At 43.5% G+C, this 24,655-nt stretch overlaps 1 protein-coding gene across 8 annotated transcripts in view; it reads left to right on the top strand.

The window, feature by feature from the left end:
- LOC109881588 (plasma membrane calcium-transporting ATPase 2) overlaps positions 1-24,214 on the top strand; it is a 247,987-nt gene extending 223,773 nt beyond the window's left edge. For 3 of the 8 annotated variants that reach the window (XM_031828360.1, XM_031827317.1, XM_031827866.1), the window contains 4 exons: positions 2,557-2,768; positions 3,686-3,793; positions 7,957-8,142; positions 21,291-24,214. In XM_031828360.1, the coding sequence (XP_031684220.1) occupies positions 2,557-2,768; positions 3,686-3,793; positions 7,957-8,142; positions 21,291-21,620 (836 nt within the window). In that variant the 3' untranslated portion in view covers positions 21,621-24,214. Of the gene's footprint in view, positions 1-2,556; positions 2,769-3,685; positions 3,794-7,956; positions 8,143-14,635; positions 14,793-15,575; positions 15,625-21,290 lie in introns of all 8 variants that reach the window. The other 5 variants (XM_031830468.1, XM_031829168.1, XM_031830075.1 and 2 more) reach the window with 5 other exon arrangements.
- Positions 24,215-24,655: the final 441 nt, after the last annotated feature.

Genomic DNA, 24,655 nt, shown 5'->3' with positions numbered 1-24,655 from the left:
TATAGAAAAAGCGTGTGCGAGCAAGGAGGCCTTCAAACCTGACTCAGTTACACCAGCTCTGTCAGAACGAATATGACAAAATTCACCCAACTTATTGTGGGAAGCTTGTGGAAGGCTACCTGAAACATTTGACCCAAGTTAAACAATTTAAAGGCAATGCTACCAAATACTAATTGAGTGCATGTAAACTTCTGACCCACTGGGAATGTGATGAAAGAAATAAAAGCTGAAATAAATCACTCTCTACTATTATTCTGACATTTCACATTCTAAAATAAAATGGTGATCCTAACTGACCTAAGACAGGGAATTTTTACTAGGATTAAAATGTCAGGAACTGTGAAAAACTTGAGTTTAAATGTATTTGGCTAAGGTATATGTAAACTTCCGGAATCAACTGTACGTTTTGCCAGCAGCAGACTATGATCGATATTGTCAAAAGCGGCACTGAAGTCTAACAAAACAGCCCCCACAATATTTGTATCATCAATTTCTCTCATTTGTGTAAGTGCTGTAATTGTTGAATATCCTCCTGAAAGTTGTTTATTTGTTTATAGTAAAATAGCATTTGTATCTGGTCAAACACCATTATTTCCAAAGGTTTACTAAGGGTTATTAACAGGCTGATTGGTCGGCTATTTGAGCCTGTAAAGGGGGTTTTACTATTCTTATTCGCGGAATGACTTTAGCTTCCCTCCAGTCCTGAGGGCACACTCTTTCTAGTAGTCTTAAATTGAAGATATTTGAAGTCTTAAATTGAAGATGTGGCAATATCATCCGCTCCTCAGTCATTTCCCATCGAAGTTGTCAGACCCCTGTGGCTTGTCTTTGTTGAAAGACAACAATCATTATTTCACCTATATTCCACACTAACTTTACGGGATTTAAAATTACAATGCTCGTCTTTCATAATTTGGTCAGATATTATAAAACGTGTTTTGTTTCCGAAATGTATCAAAATTGTCAACAAATGTTACACCCATTGAGCTGCAATAATCACGTAGCCAGTTGTGAAGAGAAAGAATCCTGCTAAAATGTTCAATGCCACTATTCAGAGAACAGGGCCAGATATGATGGCTATTTTGTTAGTGTTTAGCAGAGAAAATCAGCTCTTTAATATCCAGTATCAACTTTTCAGAACTGCCCTTCGTAATGTCTTTAAAACCCACATGGACTACGATACAATCAATGTCCATGTCCTGACGTAGTAAATTTGGGAGCAGCTTAATAATGTCATTTACTCGAGCTCTGGGATAGGACATTATTTTTGCACCAGGAACGGTCACATTTCTTACCAAGGAGCTGTCCAGAATCACGGCTGGCGAGAAGGACGAGGAAATCCGCTGACTCCCACGCTTCTCAGGATTCAGAGAACCCTTTATGGACGGTCGAGAGGCAGGATAACTTAAGCCCGTTGCTCCTGGGGCAGACACAGGCACCCTCAGTGACTAGGGTGCAGGAAGATCAGGCTCCAGGACAGCGAAACTATAAGTTGTTTGTACCGGGCCTCTTGCTAGGAGTGTAGACTGCTTTGCGGGAAGTCGCTGTCTTCGGCTTCCATGGGTGACATGCTGATCGTTGATTGTCTTGCTTCTCTTGCTGTGTTCTTTTGACTCCACTCAGATGTTGGCAACGACAAACAACAAGGCGGAGATGCATCCAACAAGCGTGAACGCCGTCCAGCCACTGGCATAGAAAATGTAAACATTCCTCCCTGCATTTTCCCCAGTTTCTTACAAAGGCTGGCGACCTGAGTCATCAATGAAGCCACCTCAAGCCTATAATCCTCGGCAAGTTAATAACAATTGCCCCATTGGAACTCTGAGTCTTCCGGTTTGTCCCGAAACAGTGCGTAAAAGATAGAGCTTCTAGAGCGGTGGAACCGTTTATTTATTTCTCCAGACAACGAAGGCTCCATTGCAAAACTCATCTGCTACCAACTTAGTTAGCTTGATGGCTAGCAGCTTAGCATCTCTGTCAAGCAGGCTTCAACCTGTCTGATAAGCGGGATTTCGGGACAAGAAACACCTTGGTCTCTTTCATTTTTTACAATCTCGCTAACATCCTTTTGTCCAACCTGTAGTCACATTTTTAAAACTCTAAAACACAATTAGCACAACATCCATCTGTTGTGGACCATTAACACAAATGAACACAATTCATGTTTTTTTTCTCCACAGAATATCAATTAACACGTTTCTAAAATGCTTACATTGGAAGCCACGGTTTTGCATTTTGAAATGTAGAATTGTAAGTTAATGAACAGAATTTGGTTTGGAGCAGAAAATGTAGTATTTGTCTAATTGTGTGATGTATTGCTGTGTTAAGAGTTTAGCAAAAGTATCTTAAGTATAGGTAGACACTTGTAAATGGGAAAATTGAGGATTTTACACCCTGAAAGTAGTGTATGGGCCGCGAGAAACTGCAATTCATGGTTCGGTTTTGCCCCGGTTTAGCCCCTACAAACTTCAGCTTACTTTAGCCCCTACAAACTTCAGCTTAACATCTCTATACCTCTCTCTCTCTCTCTCTTCCTTCTCTTTCTTACTATCTCAGGTGAGCAGATCTTTGACATAGACAGTGGTCGTCACGCTCCTCTCCACTCCCCTCCGTCAGAACACTACACCATCATTTTCAACACCTTCGTCCTCATGCAGCTTTTCAATGAGATCAACGCCAGGAAGATCCACGGAGAGAGGAACGTCTTCGACGGAATCTTCAGGAACCCCATCTTCTGTTCCATCGTCTTCGGAACCTTCGCCATCCAGGTAGGAACATTCGCCATCCAGGTAGGAACATTCGCCATCCAGGTAGGAACATTCACCATCCAGGTAGGAACATTCACCATCCAGGTAGGAACATTCGCCATCCAGGTAGGAACATTCGCCATCCAGGTAAGAACCTTTTCCATCCAGGTAAGAACCTTTTCCATCCAGGTAAGAACCTTTTCCATCCAGGTAAGAACCTTTTCCATCCAGGTAAGAACCTTCTCCATCCAGGTAAGAACCTTTTCCATCCAGGTAAGAACCTTTTCCAATCAGGTAGGAAACATTCGCCATCCAGGTAGGAAACATTCGCCATCCAGGTAGGAAACATTCACCATCCAGGTAAGAACCTTCTCCATCCAGGTAGGAACATTCCCTATGGGTCCTGGTCTAAAGTAGTGCACTACATAGAGAATAGGGTTCCATTGGGGACGCAGACAAAGGTTAGCACTTGAAGCTTATTGAAGCTTTTCCTGACCTGATACTTAGTCCAATACAAGATACCAAAACAGATCCTGATCACTGAAGCCTCGCAAACATACGGCTGGGAGCAAAGAGGGAATTATTTCACGTCTGGATGTAATTCTAGATATTGTTCGGTTTGGATGTTTTATGTTTCCCCCTGTGTGTGTGTGTGTGTGTGTGTGTGTGTGTGTGTGTGTGTGTGTGTGTGTGTGTGTGTGTGTGTGTGTGTGTGTGTGGGTGTGTCTGTGGGTGTGTCTGTGGGTGTGTCTGTGGGTGTGGGTGTGTCTGTGGGTGTGTCTGTGGGTGTGTCTGTGGGTGTGTCTGTGTGTGGTAGGAAACTTGAGGTGCAGGTATCCAGCTCCATGGATTTCCGGCCCAATTGAAGCACTGTGTTTGTGTTGATGCTAAGGTATCATGCAGATTCGTAATGTAGTTTCCTATCTGTGTGTTTACAGATTGTGATCGTACAGTTTGGAGGGAAGCCGTTCAGTTGTACTCCTCTGGATTTGGAGAAGTGGGGCTGGTGTACCTTCCTTGGACTGGGAGAGTTAGTCTGGGGACAGGTAAGAATACCTCGACATTCCTATAAATATATATTGACATTCCTATAAATATATATTGACATTCCTATAAATATATATTGACATTCCTATAAATATATATTGACATACCTATAAATATATATTCACATTCCTATAAATAAATATATCTTTATATACCTAAAAATATACATGTGTATGCCTTGACAAACCTTTACATAGATTTGACCATACCTTTACAAATCTTGATTCCACATTTTGTTTGTGTTTCAGCCTGAATTCAAAATTTATTACATTGATTGTTCTCTGTCACCCATCTACACACAATACACCACAATGACAAAGCTAAAACATGTTTTTAGAAATGCATTGAAAATTACATTTATTTTAATTTTATTTCACCTTTATTTAACCAGGTAGGTCAGATGAGAACACCTTTATTTAACCAGGTAGGCTAGTTGAGAACACCTTTATTTAACCAGGTAGGCTAGTTGAGAACACCTTTATTTAACCAGGTAGGCTAGTTGAGAACACCTTTATTTAACCAGGTAGGCTAGTTGAGAACAAGTTCTCATTTACAACTGTGACTTGGCCAAGATAAAGCAAAGCAGTTCGACACAAACAACAGAGTTACTCATGGAAACAAACAAAACATACAGTCAATAATACAGTAGAACAAAAGAAAACTAAACGTCTATATACAGTGAGTGCAAATGAGGTAAGATAAGGGAGTTAAGGCAATAAATAGGCCATGGTGGCGAAGTAATTACAAAATAGCAATTAAACACTGGAATGGTAGGATGTACAGGAGGTGACTGTGCAGGTAGAGATACTGGGCTGAAAAGGAGCTAAATAAATACAGTATGGGGATGAGGTAGGAAGATAGATGGGCTGTTTACAGATGGGCTGTGTACAGGTGCAGTGATCTGTGAGCTGCTCTGACAGCTGATGCTTAAAGTTAGTGAGGGAGATATGAGTCTCCAGCTTCAGAGATTTTTGCAGTTCATTCCAGTCATTGGCAGCAGGGAACTGGAAGGAAAGGCGACCAAAGGAGGAATTGGCTTTGGGGGTGACCAGTATAATATACCTGCTGGAGCGCGTGCTGCTATGGTGACCAGTGAGCTGAGATAAGGTGGGGCTTTACCTAGCAAAGACTTGTAGATAACCTGGAGCCAGTGGGTTTGGCGACGAGTATGAAGTGAAGGCCAACCAACGAGGGCGTACAGGTCGCTATGGTGGGTAATGTATGGGGCTTTGGTAACAAAACGGATGGCACTGTGATAGACTGCATCCAGTTTGTTGAGTAGAGTGTTGGAGGCTATTTTATAGATGACATCACCGACGTTGAGGATCGGTAGGATGGTCAGTTTTACGAGGGTATGTTTGGCAGCATGAGTGAAGGATGCTTTGTTGCGATATAGGAAGCCAATTCTATATGTAATTTTGGATTGGAGATGCTTCATGTGAATCTGGAAGGAGAGTTTACAGTCTAACCAGACACCTAGGTATTTGTAGTTGTCCACGTATTCTAAGTCAGAGCCGTCCAGAGTAGTGATGCTGGACAGGCGAGCAGGTGCGGGCAGTGATCGGTTGAATAGCATGCATTTAGTTTTACTAGCATTTAAGAGCAGTTGGAGACCACGGAAGGAGAGTTGAATGGCATTGAAGCTCGTCTGGAGGTTAGTTAACACAGTGTCCAAAGAAGGGCCAGAAGTATACAGAATGGTGCCGTCTGCGTAGAGGTGCATCTTAGAATCACCAGCAGCAAGAGCGATATCATTGATGTGTACAGAGAAGAGAGTCGGCCCGAGGATTGAACCCTGTGGCACCCCCATAGAGACTGCCAGAGGTCCGGACAACAGGTCCTCCGATTTGACACACTGAACTCTGTCAGAGAAGTAGTTGGTAAACCAGGCAGAACCAGTCATTTGAGAATCCAAGGCTGTCAAGTCTGCCAATAAGAATGTGGTGAAAGCCTTTGCCAGGTTGATGAATACTCCTGCACAGTAATGTCTCTTATCGATTGCGGTTATGATGTCGTTTAGGACCTTGAGCGTGGCCGAGGTGCACCCATGACCAGCTCTGAAACCAGATTGCATAGCGGAGAAGGTACTGTGGGATTCGAAATGGTCGGTAATCTGTTTGTTAACTTGGCTTTCAAAGACCTTAGAAAGACAGGATAGTATAGATATGGGTCTGTAGCAGTTTGGGTCTAGAGTGTCTCCCCCTTTGAAGAGGGGGATGACCGTGGCAGCTTTCCAATATGTGGGAATCTCAGACGACACAAAAGAGAGGTTGAACAGGCTAGTAATAGGGGTTGTAACAAGTTCGGCAGATAATTTTAGAAAGAGAGGGTCCAGAGTGTCTAGCCCGGCTGATTTGTAGGGGTCCAGGTTTTGCAGCTCTTTCAGAACATCAGCTATCTGGATTTGGGTAAAGGAGAAATGGTGGGGGCTTTGACGGGTTTCTGTGGAGGGTGCCGGGCAGTTGACTGGGGTAGGGGTAACCAGGTGGAAAGCATGGCCAGCCTTAGAGAAATGCTTATTGAAATTCTCAATTATAGTGGATTTATCAGTGGTGACAGTGTTTCCTATCTTCAGTGCAGTGGGCAGCTGGGAGGAGGTGCTCTTATTCTCCATGGACTTTACAGTGTCCCAGAATTTTTTTGAGTTAGTACTACAAGATGCAAATTTCTGTTTGAAAAAGCTAGCCTTAGCTTTCCTGTGAACATTTGTTCCTAACTTCCCTGAAAAGTTGCATATTACGGGGGCTGTTCGATGCTGATGCAGAACGCCACAGGATGTTTTTGTGCTGGTCAAGGGTAGACAGGTCTGGAGTGAACCAAGGACTATGTTCCTAGTTCTACATTTTTTGGAGAGTGGTACTCAGTAATGTGTTGTATTGAACAGATGGAGAGTGGTACTCAGTAATGTGTTGTATTGAACAGATGGAGAGTGGTACTCAGTAATGTGTTGTATTGAACAGATGGAGAGTGGTACTCAGTAATGTGTTGTATTGAGTTTGCCTCAGACATAACAGTTCCTATTCAGGAAAAAAAAGTGAATTACATTGAAACATTTTTTTGCAGTTTTACTTTAGTGCCTTGTTGCAAACAGGATGCATGCTTTGGCATACTTTTATTCTGTACAGGCTTCCTTCTTTTCACTCTGTCATTTAGGTTAGTATTGTGGAGTAACTACAATGTTGTTGATCCATCCTCAGTTTTCTCCTATCACAGCCATTAAACTCTGTAACTGTTTTAAAGTCACCATTGGCCCCATGGTGAAATCCCTGAGCAGTTTCCTTCCTCTCCGGCAACTGAGTTAGGAAGGACGCCTGTATCTTTGTAGTGACTGGGTGTATTGATACACCATCCGAAGTGTAATTATTAACTTCACAATGCTCAAAGGGAAATTCTGTGTCAGATTGTTTAAATCTTTACCCGTCTACCAATAGGTGGCCTTCTTGGCGAGGTGTTGGAAAACCTCCCTGGTCTTTGTGGTTGAATCTGTGTTTGACTTTCACTGCTCGACTGAGGGACCTTACAGATAAAATTGTATGTGTGGGTTACAGAGATGAGGTAGTCATTCAACAATCATGAAACTTATTAATCAACATTTTTACTCCTGAACTTATTTCTCCTTGGCATTAAAAAAAGGGCTTGTATATTTATTGACTTAAGACATTTCAGATCTTCATTTTTTTTTTATTCATTTGTAAAAATTTAAAAAATACAAAATTACAACAAATCTGAGCAACATAATTCCACGTTGACGTTATGCGGTATTCTGAGTAGGCTAGTGTAATACATTTGAAATGCAGGCTGTAACACAACAACATGTGGAAAGGTCAAGGGGATGTGAATGCTGTCTGCAGCCACTGTAACTTAACAACCCTGAACATAGGTATAGTCATTTGTTTATATTTGGTCTGTTGCTTAATATTATTGTTCTCCATGTTTAGGACCCATGTGAACTAAAATGTTTGTATAGAACAACATGCTAAATGCATTATTATGTTTTCATTAAAGAAACATGAACATGACATTTAGTCATGTATCTGAGATCTTTTAGCATTTCAACCCTGCTTAGGGGAAATATACATCTCCCTCATTCCCCCTTGTCTGTGTCTCAGAATCATATCTCTCCTCTTTCCCCCTTGTGTCCCCCCCCCCCCCCCCCCCCAAGGTGATCGCCACCATCCCTAACAGCAAGCTACGGTTCCTGCGAGGGGCAGGCCAGCTGACCAAGAAGAACGAGATGCCTGGAGACGAAGACATGAACGAGGACAATGAGGAGATTGACCACGCGGAGAGGGAGCTGAGACGTGGACAGGTCCTCTGGTTCAGGGGGCTCAATCGCATTCAAACTCAGGTGAGGAAACAATGACAAGCTGTGGGAGAGACGGAGGAACCAATGAAAAGCTGTGGGAGAGAAAGAGGAACCAATGACAAGCTGTGGGAGGGAAAGACCGATAGATTACACTGTGAAAATACTACTGTCATGAAATATATATGGACCGAGTACACGGTGACTTTTCAAGATGACAGCGATGTATTTAACTTAACAAACATTTGGAAACAATATTGCAATTTCAATCTATTTTACACCTATCCGAGTGGATTTTAATGAGAAATAGTGTTGGAGTACCTCAAGGATCCATATTAGGATCCCTGGCCTTAAGAAACTTTACATAAAGGTTCTACCTGATACCAGATACTACTAGATAGATGTATTTGTTGAAGTAACCCTGGGCATTAGACACCTACCTACTCAGATCCATCTCTACCCTGTTGGGGTGTTTGGCTACTGTATCTAAATGTGGAGTACCACAAGGATACTAGTAGGACCTTTCCTATTATACCTGTATCTAAATCCATTTGTTGCAGTATTCCTCCTCCTTAGACATATTGCATGACACTTCTACAGTAAGTGCTCAGTAGAAGATGTCTGGTCGATGGTAGACTGCAGTAGAAGGTGTCTGGTAGATGGTAGATGGTAGACTACAGTGGAAGGTCTCTGGTAGATGGTAGACTGCAGTAGAAGGTGTCTGGTAGATGGTAGATGGTAGACTGCAGTAGAAGGTGTCTGGTAGATGGTAGATGGTAGACTGCAGTAGAAGGTGTCTGGTAGATGGTAGATGGTAGACTACAGTAGAAGGTGTCTGGTAGATGGTAGATGGTAGACTGCAGTAGAAGGTGTCTGGTAGATGGTAGATGGTAGACTGCAGTAGAAGGTGTCTGGTAGATGGTAGATGGTAGACTGCAGTAGAAGGTGTCTGGTAGATGGTAGATGGTAGACTGCAGTAGAAGGTGTCTGGTAGATGGTAGATGGTAGACTGCAGTAGAAGGTGTCTGGTAGATGGTAGATGGTAGACTACAGTAGAAGGTGTCTGGTAGATGGTAGATGGTAGACTACAGTAGAAGGTGTCTGGTAGATGGTAGATGGTAGACTGCAGTAGAAGGTGTCTGGTAGATGGTAGATGGTAGACTGCAGTAGAAGGTGTCTGGTAGATGGTAGATGGTAGACTGCAGTAGAAGGTGTCTGGTAGATGGTAGATGGTAGACTGCAGTAGAAGGTGTCTGGTAGATGGTAGATGGTAGACTGCAGTAGAAGGTGTCTGGTAGATGGTAGATGGTAGACTACAGTAGAAGGTGTCTGGTAGATGGTAGATGGTAGACTGCAGTAGAAGGTGTCTGGTAGATGGTAGATGGTAGACTGCAGTAGAAGGTGTCTGGTAGATGGTAGATGGTAGACTGCAGTAGAAGGTGTCTGGTAGATGGTAGATGGTAGACTGCAGTAGAAGGTGTCTGGTAGATGGTAGATGGTAGACTACAGTAGAAGGTGTCTGGTAGATGGTAGATGGTAGACTGCAGTAGAAGGTGTCTGGTAGATGGTAGATGGTAGACTGCAGTAGAAGGCGTCTGGTAGATGGTAGATGGTAGACTGCAGTAGAAGGTGTCTGGTGGATGGTAGATGGTAGACTGCAGTAGAAGGTGTCTGGTGGATGGTAGACTGCAGTAGAAGGTGTCTGGTAGATGGTAGATGGTAGACTACAGTAGAAGGTGTCTGGTAGATGGTAGACTGCAGTAGAAGGTGTCTGGTAGATGGTAGATGGTAGACTGCAGTAGAAGGTGTCTGGTAGATGGTAAATGGTAGACTGCAGTAGAAGGTGTCTGGTAGATGGTAGATGGTAGACTGCAGTAGAAGGTGTCTGGTAGATGGTAGACTGCAGTAGAAGGTGTCTGGTAGATGGTAGATGGTAGACTGCAGTAGAAGGTGTCTGGTGGATGGTAGATGGTAGACTGCAGTAGAAGGTGTCTGGTAGATGGTAGATGGTAGACTGCAGTAGAAGGTGTCTGGTAGATGGTAGATGGTAGACGGCAGTAGAAGGTGTCTGGTAGATGGTAGATGGTAGACTGCAGTAGAAGGTGTCTGGTGGATGGTAGATGGTAGACTGCAGTATAAGGTGTCTGGTGGATGGTAGATGGTAGATGGTAGACTACAGTAGAAGGTGCCTGGTAGATGGTAGACTGCAGTAGAAGGTGTCTGGTAGATGGTAGATGGTAGACTGCAGTAGAAGGTGTCTGGTAGATGGTAGATGGTAGACTGCAGTAGAAGGTGCCTGGTAGATGGTAGATGGTAGACTGCAGTAGAAGGTGTCTGGTAGATGGTAGATGGTAGACTGCAGTAGAAGGTGTCCGGTAGATGGTAGATGGTAGACTGCAGTAGAAGGTGTCTGGTAGATGGTAGATGGTAGACTGCAGTAGAAGGTGTCTGGTAGATGGTAGATGGTAGACTGCAGTAGAAGGTGTCTGGTAGATGGTAGATGGTAGACTGCAGTAGAAGGTGTCTGGTAGATGGTAGACTGCAGTAGAAGGTGTCTGGTAGATGGTAGATGGTAGACTGCAGTAGAAGGTGCCTGGTAGATGGTAGATGGTAGACTGCAGTAGAAGGTGTCTGGTAGATGGTAGATGGTAGACTGCAGTAGAAGGTGGCTGGTAGATGGTAGATGGTAGACTGCAGTAGAAGGTGTCTGGTGGATGGTAGATGGTAGACTGCAGTAGAAGGTGTCTGGTGGATGGTAGATGGTAGACTGCAGTAGAAGGTGTCTGGTAGATGGTAGACTGCAGTAGAAGGTGTCTGGTAGATGGTAGATGGTAGACTACAGTAGAAGGTGTCTGGTAGATGGTAGACTGCAGTAGAAGGTGTCTGGTAGATGGTAGATGGTAGACTGCAGTAGAAGGTTTCTGGCAGATGGTAGACTACAGTAGAATCTGTCTGGTAGATGGTAGACTGCAGTAGAAGGTGTCTGGTAGATGGTAGATGGTAGACTGCAGTAGAAGGTGTCTGGTAGATGGTAGATGGTAGACTGCAGTAGAAGGTGTCTGGTAGATGGTAGATGGTAGACTGCAGTAGAAGGTGTCTGGTAGATGGTAGACTGCAGTAGAAGGTGTCTGGTAGATGGTAGATGGTAGACTGCAGTAGAAGGTGCCTGGTAGATGGTAGATGGTAGACTGCAGTAGAAGGTGTCTGGTAGATGGTAGATGGTAGACTGCAGTAGAAGGTGGCTGGTAGATGGTAGATGGTAGACTGCAGTAGAAGGTGTCTGGTGGATGGCAGATGGTAGACTGCAGTAGAAGGTGTCTGGTGGATGGTAGATGGTAGACTGCAGTAGAAGGTGTCTGGTAGATGGTAGACTGCAGTAGAAGGTGTCTGGTAGATGGTAGATGGTAGACTACAGTAGAAGGTGTCTGGTAGATGGTAGACTGCAGTAGAAGGTGTCTGGTAGATGGTAGATGGTAGACTGCAGTAGAAGGTTTCTGGTAGATGGTAGACTACAGTAGAATCTGTCTGGTAGATGGTAGATGGTAGACTGCAGTAGAAGGTGTCTGGTAGATGGTAGATGGTAGACTGCAGTAGAAGGTGTCTGGTAGATGGTAGATGGTAGACTGCAGTAGAAGGTTTCTGGTAGATGGTAGATGGTAGACTGCAGTAGAAGGTGTCTGGTAGATGGTAGATGGTAGACTACAGTAGAATCTGTCTGGTAGATGGTAGATGGTAGACTGCAGTAGAAGGTGTCTGGTAGATGGTAGATGGTAGACTGCAGTAGAAGGTTTCTGGTAGATGGTAGATGGTAGACTGCAGTAGAAGGTTTCTGGTAGATGGTAGATGGTAGACTGCAGTAGAAGGTGTCTGGTAGATGGTAGACTGCAGTAGAAAGTGTCTGGTAGATGGTAGATGGTAGACTGCAGTAGAAGGTTTCTGGTAGATGGTAGATGGTAGACTGCAGTAGAAGGTGTCTGGTAGATGGTAGACTACAGTAGAAGGTGTCTGGTAGATGGTAGATGGTAGACTGCAGTAGAAGGTGTCTGGTAGATAGTAGATGGTAGACTACAGTAGAAGTTGTCTTCCTGAAGCTCCTCCAGGAACACATGACTTAGGTCTCCAGGAAACTAATTTCTAGAGGACATAAAATATACTGTAGCATCTATTGGAATGGGTTGGGATGTGTGGGGCGAAGAGCAGCAGTAGGAGTGGGATAGGATGGGATGGGATAAGATGGGATGGGATAGGATGGGATGGGATAAGATGGGATGGGATAGGATGGGATGGGATGGGATGGGATGGGATAAGATGGGATGGGATGGGATAAGATGGGATGGGATAGGATGGGATGGGTTAAGATGGGATAGGATGGGATGGGATAGGATGGGATGGGATAGGATGGGATAAGATGGGATGTGATAGGATAAGATGGGATAGGATGGGATGGGATGGGATAGGATGGGATGGGATAAGATGGGATAGGATGGAATGGGATGGGATGGGATAAGATGGGATGGGATAGGATAATATGGGATAGGATGGGATGGGATGGGATAGGATAGGATGGGATAAGATGGGATGGAATGGGATAGGATGGGATTGGATAAGATAGGATAGGATAGGATGGGATAAGATGGGATGGGATGGGAAAAGATAGGATAAGATGGGATGGGATGGGATAGAAATGGATGGGATGGGATAGGAAGGGATGGGATAGGATGGGATTGGATAAGATAGGATAGGATAGGATGGGATAAGATGGGATGGGATGGGAAAAGATGGGATAAGATGGGATGGGATGGGATAGGATAGGATGGGATGGGATAGGATGGGATAGGATGGGATAGGATAGGGTGGGATAGGATGGGATGGGATAGGATGGGATGGGATAGGATAGGATGGGATAGGGTGGGATGGGATAGGATGGGATAGGATAAGATAGGATGGGAAGGGAAGGGATGGGATAGGATGGGATGGGATAAGATGGGATAGGAGGGGATGGGATGGGATAAGATGGGATGGGATGGGATGGGATAAGATGGGATAGGATGGGATGGGATGGGATAAGATGGGATAGGATGGGATGGGATGGGATAAGATGGGATGGGATGGGATGGGATAAGATGGGATAGGATGGGATGGGATGGGATAAGATGGGATGGGATAAGATGGGATGGGATAAGATGGGATAGGATGGGATGGGATAAGATGGGATGGGATAGGATGGGATGGGATGGGATAAGATGGGATGGGATGGGATGGGATGGGATAGAAATGGATGGGATGGGATAGGAAGGGATGGGATAGGATGGGATTGGATAAGATAGGATAGGATAGGATGGGATAAGATGGGATGGGATGGGAAAAGATGGGATAAGATGGGATGGGATGGGATAGGATAGGATGGGATGGGATAGGATGGGATAGGATAGGGTGGGATAGGATGGGATGGGATAGGATGGGATAGGATAGGATGGGATAGGGTGGGATGGGATAGGATGGGATGGGATAGGATGGGATAGGATAAGATAGGATGGGAAGGGATAAGATGGGATGGAATGGGATGGGATGGGATAAGATGGGATGGGATGGGATAAGATGGGATGGGATGGGATAAGATGGGATGGGATGGGATAAGATGGGATGGGATGGGATAAGATGGGATGGGATGGGATGGGATAAGATGGGATGGGATGGGATAAGATGGGATGGGATGGGATAAGATGGGATGGGATGGGATGGGATGGGATAAGATGGGATGGGATGGGATGGGATAAGATGGGATAGGATGGGATGGGATGGGATAAGATGGGATGGGATAGGATGGGATGGGATAAGATGGGATGGGATGGGATGGGATAAGATGGGATGGGATAAGATGGGATAGGATGGGATGGGATGTTTGGGGTGAAGCGCAGCAGTAGAAGAGCAGCAGCATTAGATCTAATGTTTCCCAGGTGCCAGCATCTGTTATCTTTGATTTTCAGGAGGGGACATTTAGTTTGACACTTGCAAAGAGAGACGGTGGAGCTCCTTGTTACTGTTCCGCTCCTCATTCTAGCACATCTCTTGATTCTCTCTTATCACGTATGGACTCAGAACTTAATGGAGCAGCTAACTAATTACGAAAGACTTTAGTTCTGTGTTAACTGAGATGATCCAGCCACTGGCAGACGCTGACACGGCCATGGCGTTGACATCTGGAAGCTTTAAACCAAACTCGGCATCACGTCAACTCCATCTGATCGTGATAGAAACTCAGTGACTCTGGGCCAGTACCCTGATCATTGTGATAGATGTCTCACCTACATGTACGTTAGAAAAACCAAGTTCCCTCCCGGAGTAGCCTGTCTGTCTAGCTTATTACCTTGGCCTGTCTGCTGCAAACTGTCAGTCTATCGTGCTTCCATAGCTTGTCTGTCACAACCGGTCTGTCTATCGTACTGCCATAGCCTGTCTGTCACAACCTGTGTGTCTGTCATACTACCATAGCATGTCTGTCTTTCTGAGCAGCCTGTCTTGTGTTCTCCTCCTCCAGATCGATGTGGTGAACACGTTCAAGAGCGGCAGCTCCTATCAGGGCCAGCTACGGAGACAGTCCTCCACCACCAGTCAGAACCAGGATGTAACCAATGTTTCTAGTCCCAGTCACGTGTCCTTGTCCAATGCCCTTTCTCCTACCTCTCCCGCTGGGCGTGAGTCACTGTCCTCTGTCAGCTTCTGCTACTTCAGAGATGTCTTACAGTCTCCTACCATAGCAGTATCCCCTTTTTTTTACATTTACACTGTAAAACTCCTTGTTTTTCTAGAAATCCCATTGGAATAACCAGGAAACCAGGAAATCTGTGAATCCTCCAACCAGGATTTCTGGAAAACCTTGGAATTTTATGGAAAGTTTTGCAAACCCTAGTCAGAAGTCATTTTCATGACAAGATCATGTAGCCCAGTAAAACTCTGAAGGTTATGGTTAATCTATACATTCTACAGTCCAGAGATGATTCTTTCTTGTAGCTAATTTACACCAGTCTGGTTGCCAGATCTGTAAGGGTTTTAGCTAGCTCTAGCTAACTAGTTGGTAATGACCATGTCCTTGTGACCAAGCTAAGGTTGCGACATTTTTGTAATTTTCTCCAAATTCCCAGATTGGCAAGAAATCATGGTTGGAGGATTTCATGCTTTTTCCTCTCCTGATTCCGCGAGTCCTCCAACCCGGTTTTTCAGAATAAATTGGGAAAGTTACAGAATTTCTGCAACTCTAGACCAGCCCAAGCTAGTGGATCAGGAGTATATGTTGCATCTCTGAAGACATCTTCTCTAGACTTACTTATTTTCTTTCTGCATTTTCTTTTGCTTCTATTTTCTTAACATTCTGTTCATCTGTGGCTCGGCCTCCCCCAGAGTGCTGTTTTTTCATGGTTACATGTCTTTGTTTACCCAGAGTGCTGTTTTTTCATTGTTACATGTCTTTGTTTTCCCAGAGTGCTAAGAGTGGAGTGAGGCTACCGCCCACGGCGTGAATTTCAGGTTGTGAGTCCTTCCGTTGTCTGATAAACTTGATGTAAAAACTAAACCAGCAAAAAAACTCACCGTGCTGGGTAAACATTCAAGTATAAGTTTCATCCAATGGTATCAACCCTTACTGAGCCATATAAAATCACATTATGGACCTGACCTGATGGTTTCCATGCATGCTGAAGTCTATAGTGTCATTATTTACAGGGGAAACCTGGACCTGAGGTTTCTCTCCTCTATACAGCTGAGAAGACAAGATGGAAGTTCTCTCTCTCTCTCACTCTCTCTCTCTCTCTCGCCAGTCCCATAGTTCTCTTTTCGTCTCAGTTCTGTCGTCTTTATGTAAATAAGAGGGCCTGTAGCCAGTGTCGCTTCACGCTGTAACACTGATATGACTGACTTTGACTCAGTGTATACCTTTCTAGGGCGGCAGGTAGACTAGTGGTTAGAGTGGCGGGTCAGGTAGACTAGTGGTTAGAGTGGCGGGTCAGGTAGTCTAGTGGTTAGAGTGGTGGGTCAGGTAGACCAGTGGTTAAAGTGGCGGGTCAGTAACTGGTATGGTATGGTCAGATAGACTAGTGGTTAGAGTGGTGGGTCAGGTAGACTAGTGGTTAGAGTGGCGGGTCAGGTAGACTAGTGGTTAGAGTGGCGGGTCAGTCACTGGTATGGTCAGATAGACTAGTGGTTAGAGTGGTGGGTCAGTAACTGGTATGGTCAGATAGACTAGTGGTTAGAGTGGTGGGTCAGGTAGACTAGTGGTTAGAGTGGTGGGTCAGTAACTGGTATGGTCAGATAGACTAGTGGTTAGAGTGGTGGGTCAGGTAGACTAGTGGTTAGAGTGGTGGATCAGTAACTGGTATGGTCAGGTAGTCTAGTGGTTAGAGTGGTGGGTCAGTAACTGGTATGGTCAGATAGACTAGTGGTTAGAGTGGTGGGTCAGTAACTGGTATGGTCAGATAGACTAGTGGTTAGAGTGGTGGGTCAGTAACTGGTATGGTCAGGTAGTCTAGTGGTTAGAGTGGTGGGTCAGGTAGACTAGTGGTTAGAGTTGTGGGTCAGTAACTGGTATGGTCAGATAGACTAGTGGTTAGAGTGGTGGGTCAGGTAGACTAGTGGTTAGAGTGGTGGGTCAGTAACTGGTATGGTCAGATAGACTAGTGGTTAGAGTGGTGGGTCAGTAACTGGTATGGTCAGATAGACTAGTGGTTAGAGTGGTGGGTCAGTAACCGAAAGGGCGCTGGTTCAAATACCCGATGTGAAAATCTGTCAATTCCCTCAAGCCTAATTTTCTCCAGGGGTCCCGTACTACCATGACTGACCCTGTAAAACCACACCTATCATACTACTATGACTGACCCTGTACAACAACACCTATCATATTACTATGACTGACCCTGTACAACAACACCTATCATACTACCATGACTGACCTTGTAAAACAACACATTACACTGCACCTATCATACTACTATGACTGACCCTGTAAAACAACACCTATCATACTACTATGACTGACCCTGTAAAACAACACCTATCATATTACTATGACTGACCCTGTACAACAACACCTATCATACTACTATGACTGACCCTGTAAAACAACACCTATCATACTACTGACCCTGTAAAACAACACCTATCATACTACTATGACTGACCCTGTAAAACAACACCTATCATACTACTGGGACTGACCCTGTAAAACAACACCTATCATACTACTATGACTGACCCTGTAAAACAACACCTATCATACTACTATGACTGACCCTGTAAAACAACACCTATCATACTACTGGAACTGACCCTGTAAAACAACACCTATCATACTACTATGACTGACCCTGTAAAACAACACCTATGATACTACTATGACTGACCCTGTAAAACAACACCTATCATACTACTATGACTGACCCTGTAAAACAACACCTATCATACTACTATGACTGACCCTGTAAAACAACACCTATCATACTACTATGACTGACCCTGTAAAACAACACCTATCATACTACTATGACTGACCCTGTAAAACAACACCTATCATACTACTGGGACTGACCCTGTAAAACAACACCTATCATACTACTGGGACTGACCCTGTAAAACAACACCTATCATACTACTATGACTGACCCTGTAAAACAACACCTATCATACTACTATGACTGACCCTGTAAAACAACACCTATCATACTACTATGACTGACCCTGTAAAACAACACCTATCATACTACTGGGACTGACCCTGTAAAACAACACCTATCATACTACTGGGACTGACCCTGTAAAACCACACCTATCATACTACTATGACTGACCCTGTACAACAACACCTATCATATTACTATGACTGACCCTGTAAAACAACACCTATCATACTACTATGACTGACCCTGTAAAAAAACACCTATCATACTACTGGGACTGACCCTGTAAAACAACACCTATCATACTACTGGGACTGACCCTGTAAAACAACACCTATCATACTACTATGACTGACCCTGTAAAACAACACCTATCATACTACTATGACTGACCCTGTAAAACAACACCTATCATACTACTGGGACTGACCCTGTAAAAAAACACCTATCATACTACTGGGACTGACCCTGTAAAACAACACCTATCATACTACTGGGACTGACCCTGTAAAACAACACCTATCATACTACTGGGACTGACCCTGTAAAACAACACCTATCATACTACTGGGACTGACCCTGTAAAACAACACCTATCATACTACTGGGACTGACCCTGTAAAACAACACCTATCATACTACTATGACTGACCCTGTAAAACAACACCTATCATACTACTATGACTGACCCTGTAAAACAACACCTATCATACTACTGGGACTGACCCTGTAAAACAACACCTATCATACTACTGGGACTGACCCTGTAAAACAACACCTATCATACTACTATGACTGACCCTGTAAAACAACACCTATCATACTACTGGGACTGACCCTGTAAAAAAACACCTATCATACTACTGGGACTGACCCTGTAAAACAACACCTATCATACTACTGGGACTGACCCTGTAAAACAACACCTATCATACTACTGGGACTGACCCTGTAAAACAACACCTATCATACTACTGGGACTGACCCTGTAAAACAACACCTATCATACTACTGGGACTGACCCTGTAAAACAACACCTATCATACTACTATGACTGACCCTGTAAAACAACACCTATCATACTACTATGACTGACCCTGTAAAACAACACCTATCATACTACTGGGACTGACCCTGTAAAACAACACCTATCATACTACTGGGACTGACCCTGTAAAACAACACCTATCATACTACTATGACTGACCCTGTAAAACAACACCTATCATACTACTATGACTGACCCTGTAAAACAACACCTATCATACTACTATGACTGACCCTGTAAAACAACACCTATCATACTACTATGACTGACCCTGTAAAACAACACATTACACTGTGATGTGACAATAAAACATTTGATTCTTCCGACTAAATATTAAAATAGTATTATGTTTTTTTGTATTTTGATGTATGTGTTTAATTGTTTATACACAGGGCTCATATATAAAAGAGATTTTGTAATAATGCACATCTTTATAAAATACTCTGAAATCTTCAAAAAGTTTCAAAGGTTGTACAATTATTTTGAAAATAAATCCATATATCTAACTACACTGAACAAAAATATACATGCAAAATGCAGCCATTTCAAAGATGTTCCTGAGTTACAGTTCATATAAGGAATATTCAATGGCTGTGTGAAGTTGCTGGATGTTGGCAGGAACTGGAACACGCTGTCGTACACATCAATCCAGAGCATCCCAAACATGCTCAATGGGTGACATGTCTGTTGAGTATGCAGGCCATGGAAGAACTGGGACATTTTCAGCTTTCAGGAATTATGTCCAGATCCTAGTGACATGGGGCCGTGTATTATCATGCTGAAACATGAGGTGAAGGCCACATGAAGCCATACACGCTGTCTGCCATCTGCCCGGTACGGTTGAAACCGGGATTCATCCGTGAAGAGCACACTTCTCCAGCGTGTCAGTGGCCATCGAAGGTGAGCATTTTTCCCACTGAAATCTGTTACGACGCCAAACTGCAGTCAGGTTAAGACCCTGGTGAGGACGACGATCATGCAGATGAACTTTCCTGAGACGGTTTCTGACAGTTTGTGCAGAAATTATTTGGTTGTGCAAACCCATAGCTTCATCAACTGTTCAGGTGGCTGGTCTCAGACAATGTCGCAGGTGAAGAAGCCTGGTGTGGATGTTGTACGGTTTTGTGGTTACATGTGGTCTGCAGTTGTGAGGCCGGTTGGACGTACTGGCTAATTCTCTAAAACGATGTTGGCGGCGGCTTATGATAGAGAAATTAACATTCAATTATCTGGCAACAGCTGTGGTGGATATTCCTGCAGTCAGCATGCCAATTGAACGTTCTCCCAAAACTAGAAACATCTATTTCAACGGAACATTTTAGTGGCCTTTTATTTTACCCAGCACAAGGTGCACCTGTGTAACGATCATGCTGTTTAATCAGCTTCTCGATATACCACAGCTATCAGGTAGATTGATTATCTTGTCAAATGGGAAATGCCCATTAACAGAGAGACGTTATTTATGCACTAAAGTTGAGAGAAATAAGATTTCATTTTTTATTAAAATTGAACATTTCTGGGATCTTTCATTTCAGCCGATGAAATATGGGACCAACAATTTTACATGTTGCGTTTTATATTTTCGTTCAGTGTTGAGTATATTTTAAGGTAGATACTACTATGTAATGTTTTGATAGGTATTTTGTCCAATAAGAATCGTAACAACAACAGTGACTAAACAGCGCTACTATGGATCCTATACTTGACTGTCTACTCAGCCATGCATGGAGTTAAGCTCAGAGAAACAGACCAGTATTATCTCGTTGTACAGCTAGTCGTCTGTGTTCTGTTCTGTCATCCCCGTGTGCAGACAGCAGCATAACTACACGGTGTTGTCCCCGTTGCATGTTCCACCTTGTCCTGTTGGTTGTCTCGACGGTTGAAACTCCTCGTCTGGTCTGCTTCCATTGTCTTGTTTTGTTGTAAAACTATTACGCTTTACAAGGCACCTCATCTATCCCCCCCCCCCCCCCCCCCCACCACATAAACCTGGGCCTATTTCGTCCTGTATGTTTATGTTCGTCATCCATTCACAGTCTCAATGGATGTCTACCCATCCTTGTCCTGGTACGTCTCTCTGAACTCTTAACTTTTTCCTCCTACCGTTACCAGACTTCTGTAACTTGCATGTGGTTTTTTTTCATTTGTCTTTATATTTATTTGTATTAACGTGTCTTATCTCTTTATAGGTATATCGGACATTGGATCCTAACGTAAACATATAATGAGTGTTGCCTTTATATTTGTGTATTTATTTTTTATTTTTATTTTTTTACTTCCCAGTGTTTTGATCCAAATGAGCGAGTTGAACATGGACTGCAGTGTTCCACTCCTCTGCCTCTCATCACTCTCTATCTGTCCATCTGTCTATCTCAGAGGGTTCTCTATCACTACCTGCCTCAGCTGACTATCTTTCCTGACGGTTCTTATTTGCTCTCATGTGTGTGTCCCCCCCCCCCCCCCCACCCCCCTACACACAGATTCGGGTCGTGAACGCATTCCGTAGCTCTCTCTACGAAGGCCTTGAGAAACCAGACTCCAGACCGTCCATCCACAACTTCATGACCCACCCAGAGTTTAGGATAGAGGACTCCACCCCCCACATCCCCCTGATTGATGACACTGACTTAGAGGAGGACCCATCGCTGAGGAACACCCACCAGCCCCAGACAGGCAGCCAGCCCCAGTCCCCCAACAAGAACAACAACGCCGTCGACAGTGGCATCAACCTCACCATCGACACCACCAGTAAATCAGCTGCATCCTCCGGCCCAGCCAGCCCACTGCACAGTCTGGAGACCTCTCTCTAGTGGCCTGCAGCTGGCTGGTGGAGACCTCTGCAGGTTTGGAGATGTCCCTCTGGCAGAGCAGTGTCCCTCTGACAGAGCAGTGTCCCTCTGACAGCTCCCCACTGGAAACCTTTGTCTTCAGGCCTGGTAGAGAACTTACCTACTGCAGCCTGGTGGCTCCCACACTGCAGTTTGGAGACTTCCGTCTTGCAGTCTCATGGAGACATCATTGGTCTGCAGTTTGGATACCTTCCTCTATCTCCTGATGTCTCCTGCTGTCTCCCGCTGTCTCCTGCTGTCTCCTGCTGTCTCCTGTTGTCTCCTGATGTCTCCTGCTGTCTCCTGCTGTCTCCTGCTGTCTCCTGTTGTCTCCTGATGTCTCCTGCTGTCTCCTGCTGTCTCCTGCTGTCTCCTGATGTCTCCTGATGTTTCCTGTCTCCTGTCTCCTGCTGTCTCCTGTCTCCTGGTGTCTCCTGTCTCTTGTCTCCTGATGTCTCCTGCTGTCTCCTGATGTCTCCTGATGTTTCCTGTCTCCTGTCTCTGCTGTACCTGGAGAAAGCATACTACTACAGCTATACAATCAGAAAGGGCAACAAAGCCAACGCACATGACCTGAGTGTGTGTGTGCGTGTCTGTACGGTATGTATGTGTGTACTGTGTGTGTGTGTGTGTGTGTGCGCACTGCTGACTGACTGAACCATGTTTCTAGCAGCAGTAAAGTAGAGAACCAGAAAGACCTTGGAGGAGTGAAAACCAGTCTAACCTAACCTTACACCACAATAACAATGACTATATCTAAACCTAACCTTACTCCACAATAACAATGACTATATCTAAACCTAACCTTACTCCACAATAACAATGACTATATCTAAACCTAACCTTACTCCACACTAACAATGACTATATCTAAACATAACCTTACTCCACAATAACAATGACTATATCTAAACACAACCTTACTCCACAATAACAATGACTATATTGATAATAGTTTGAATTACATAAAAACATTTTTATCGCTCCTGCATGAATGTACTTTACCCAACGTTTTTATTTAAATTGTTTTCAAAACATTTTTGTTGAATGATTTGATTGGGTGGGTCGGTAGGAAGTGCTGTGGACTGCTACTTTAAAGACAACCGATTCACCGGTCTGTGAGTTCCCTGTGTGGCATGTGCTTAAGTGTAAAGATGTATTTATAAATGAGATCAAGTTTGTAGGGCTCAACTTGCACAGTAGATTTGCACCTGTTGGAAAAGAGGAACCCATAAATAAATATTATTTCTTAAAGATAGTATATATACATATATATAAAGAGTTTATCTTTGTTTGTTGGCATGTTGCTTCTTCTTTAATGGTTCTAACTGTTTTAACTTATTTATGTCCTAAAGAGAATGTCATTTGTTTACAACACCTGTAGATACTTCCTGGTAAATTTGTAGGGTTTCAAACCATTCAGCAGATGTAGTTGAGGAAAAACTCAAGTTGTTTTGAGTTCTGCTCGTTGGTGTTTATAACATACTGTGTACTGAACTTGCCTGCTATCTTGTCAAATATTGTAGATAATTTTAGAGGATAACAAAAGAAAACCAAAATATAATGGTATATATATATATATATATATTCATGTGGCATTGTGTTATTATATGATCGTTAGGATGAACTCTGAACGGCTTCCTTCGTTTCCACACAGAGATCTGAATAAGACGAAAGGTTTATTTCTTTAATTACTATTTCTCTTATTTTTGTTATTGTTCATTCAAAAGCTTAAAAGTTGAGACTGAGAGGGTGAACAGTCCTTCTATAACAGACATGTCTTCTATTTAAAATCTACTTGTTTTAAGGGAAATGTTTTCATTTTTGTGTGACCGTGAAAGACTGCAATGGATTTATATTAGAAATTGCAAACTAAGGTCTATTTGGTTTATCTGTATGGAAAAAAATCTAAAAGTTGTTTTAAAAATCTTGTGATATATTGTGTTGATTTCTTTCATTTTAATTTGATTGATTTCTTGTTTTCCTACAAAAAGAAAGAAACACACAGCTATCCAAAAATGGTTGGCGTTTTGAGCAACAAAAAAACCAACAATAAAATGGAATTATGCTTTTGACTGTTTTTAAAAACGTGGAACAAAAGAAGAAGAAAAATAGAACCCCGACCTGGATGAAGTTCTGGAACCTCACTGTACTGTTACTTGTGTTTCTGAGTGTTTTAACCAAGCTTGTCTTCCTGCCTTCAACCAAGTATATACTCTAGCATCTTAAAAAGTATTCACTAGTTGTTATAACTATTTATTGTGCTTTTAAGAAAGGAGGAAGCAGAGAGCAAGACCAAAGCAGGAAGGGACACATCATTTTGCTATCCATCCAAAAGGCTTTGAGATGTCGATAATAGCGGCTCAGACCAAATCTATTGAGTTATCGTTATATTTCTATACGTCATTGAAAAGCATGATGTAATAAGCAAGTTGAACCAATCCAATTGTTCTCCTCTGAATGAGTCTTTTGGTAATTATATCTTGATCTGATTTCTCTTTTCCTTCCTGTTCATTTTATTATTAAATCTGCCATCAGATCAGGAGAGAGTGCACCAAGGTTTAGGTTAAACCCCTTCTGCCATCAGATCAGGAGAGAGTGCACCAAGGTTTAGGTTAAACCCCTTCTGCCATCAGATCAGGAGAGAGTGCACCAAGGTTTAGGTTAAACCCCTTCTGCCATCAGATCAGGAGAGAGTGCACCAAGGTTTAGGTTAAACCCCTTCTGCCATCAGATCAGGAGAGAGTGCACCAAGGTTTAGGTTAAACCCCTTCTGCCATCAGATCAGGAGAGAGTGCACCAAGGTTTAGGTTAAACCCCTTCTGCCATCAGATCAGGAGAGAGTGCACCAAGGTTTAGGTTAAACCCCTTCTGCCATCAGATCAGGAGAGAGTGCACCAAGGTTTAGGTTAAACCCCTTCTGCCATCAGATCAGGAGAGAGTGCACCAAGGTTTAGGTTAAACCCCTTCTGCCATCAGATCAGGAGAGAGTGCACCAAGGTTTAGGTTAAACTCCT

The sequence above is a fragment of the Oncorhynchus kisutch genome, linkage group LG1 (genome assembly GCF_002021735.2).
Source record: "Oncorhynchus kisutch isolate 150728-3 linkage group LG1, Okis_V2, whole genome shotgun sequence".
Classification (NCBI taxonomy): Eukaryota; Metazoa; Chordata; class Actinopteri; order Salmoniformes; family Salmonidae; genus Oncorhynchus; species Oncorhynchus kisutch.
This window is presented reverse-complemented; position numbering and strand designations above follow the sequence as displayed.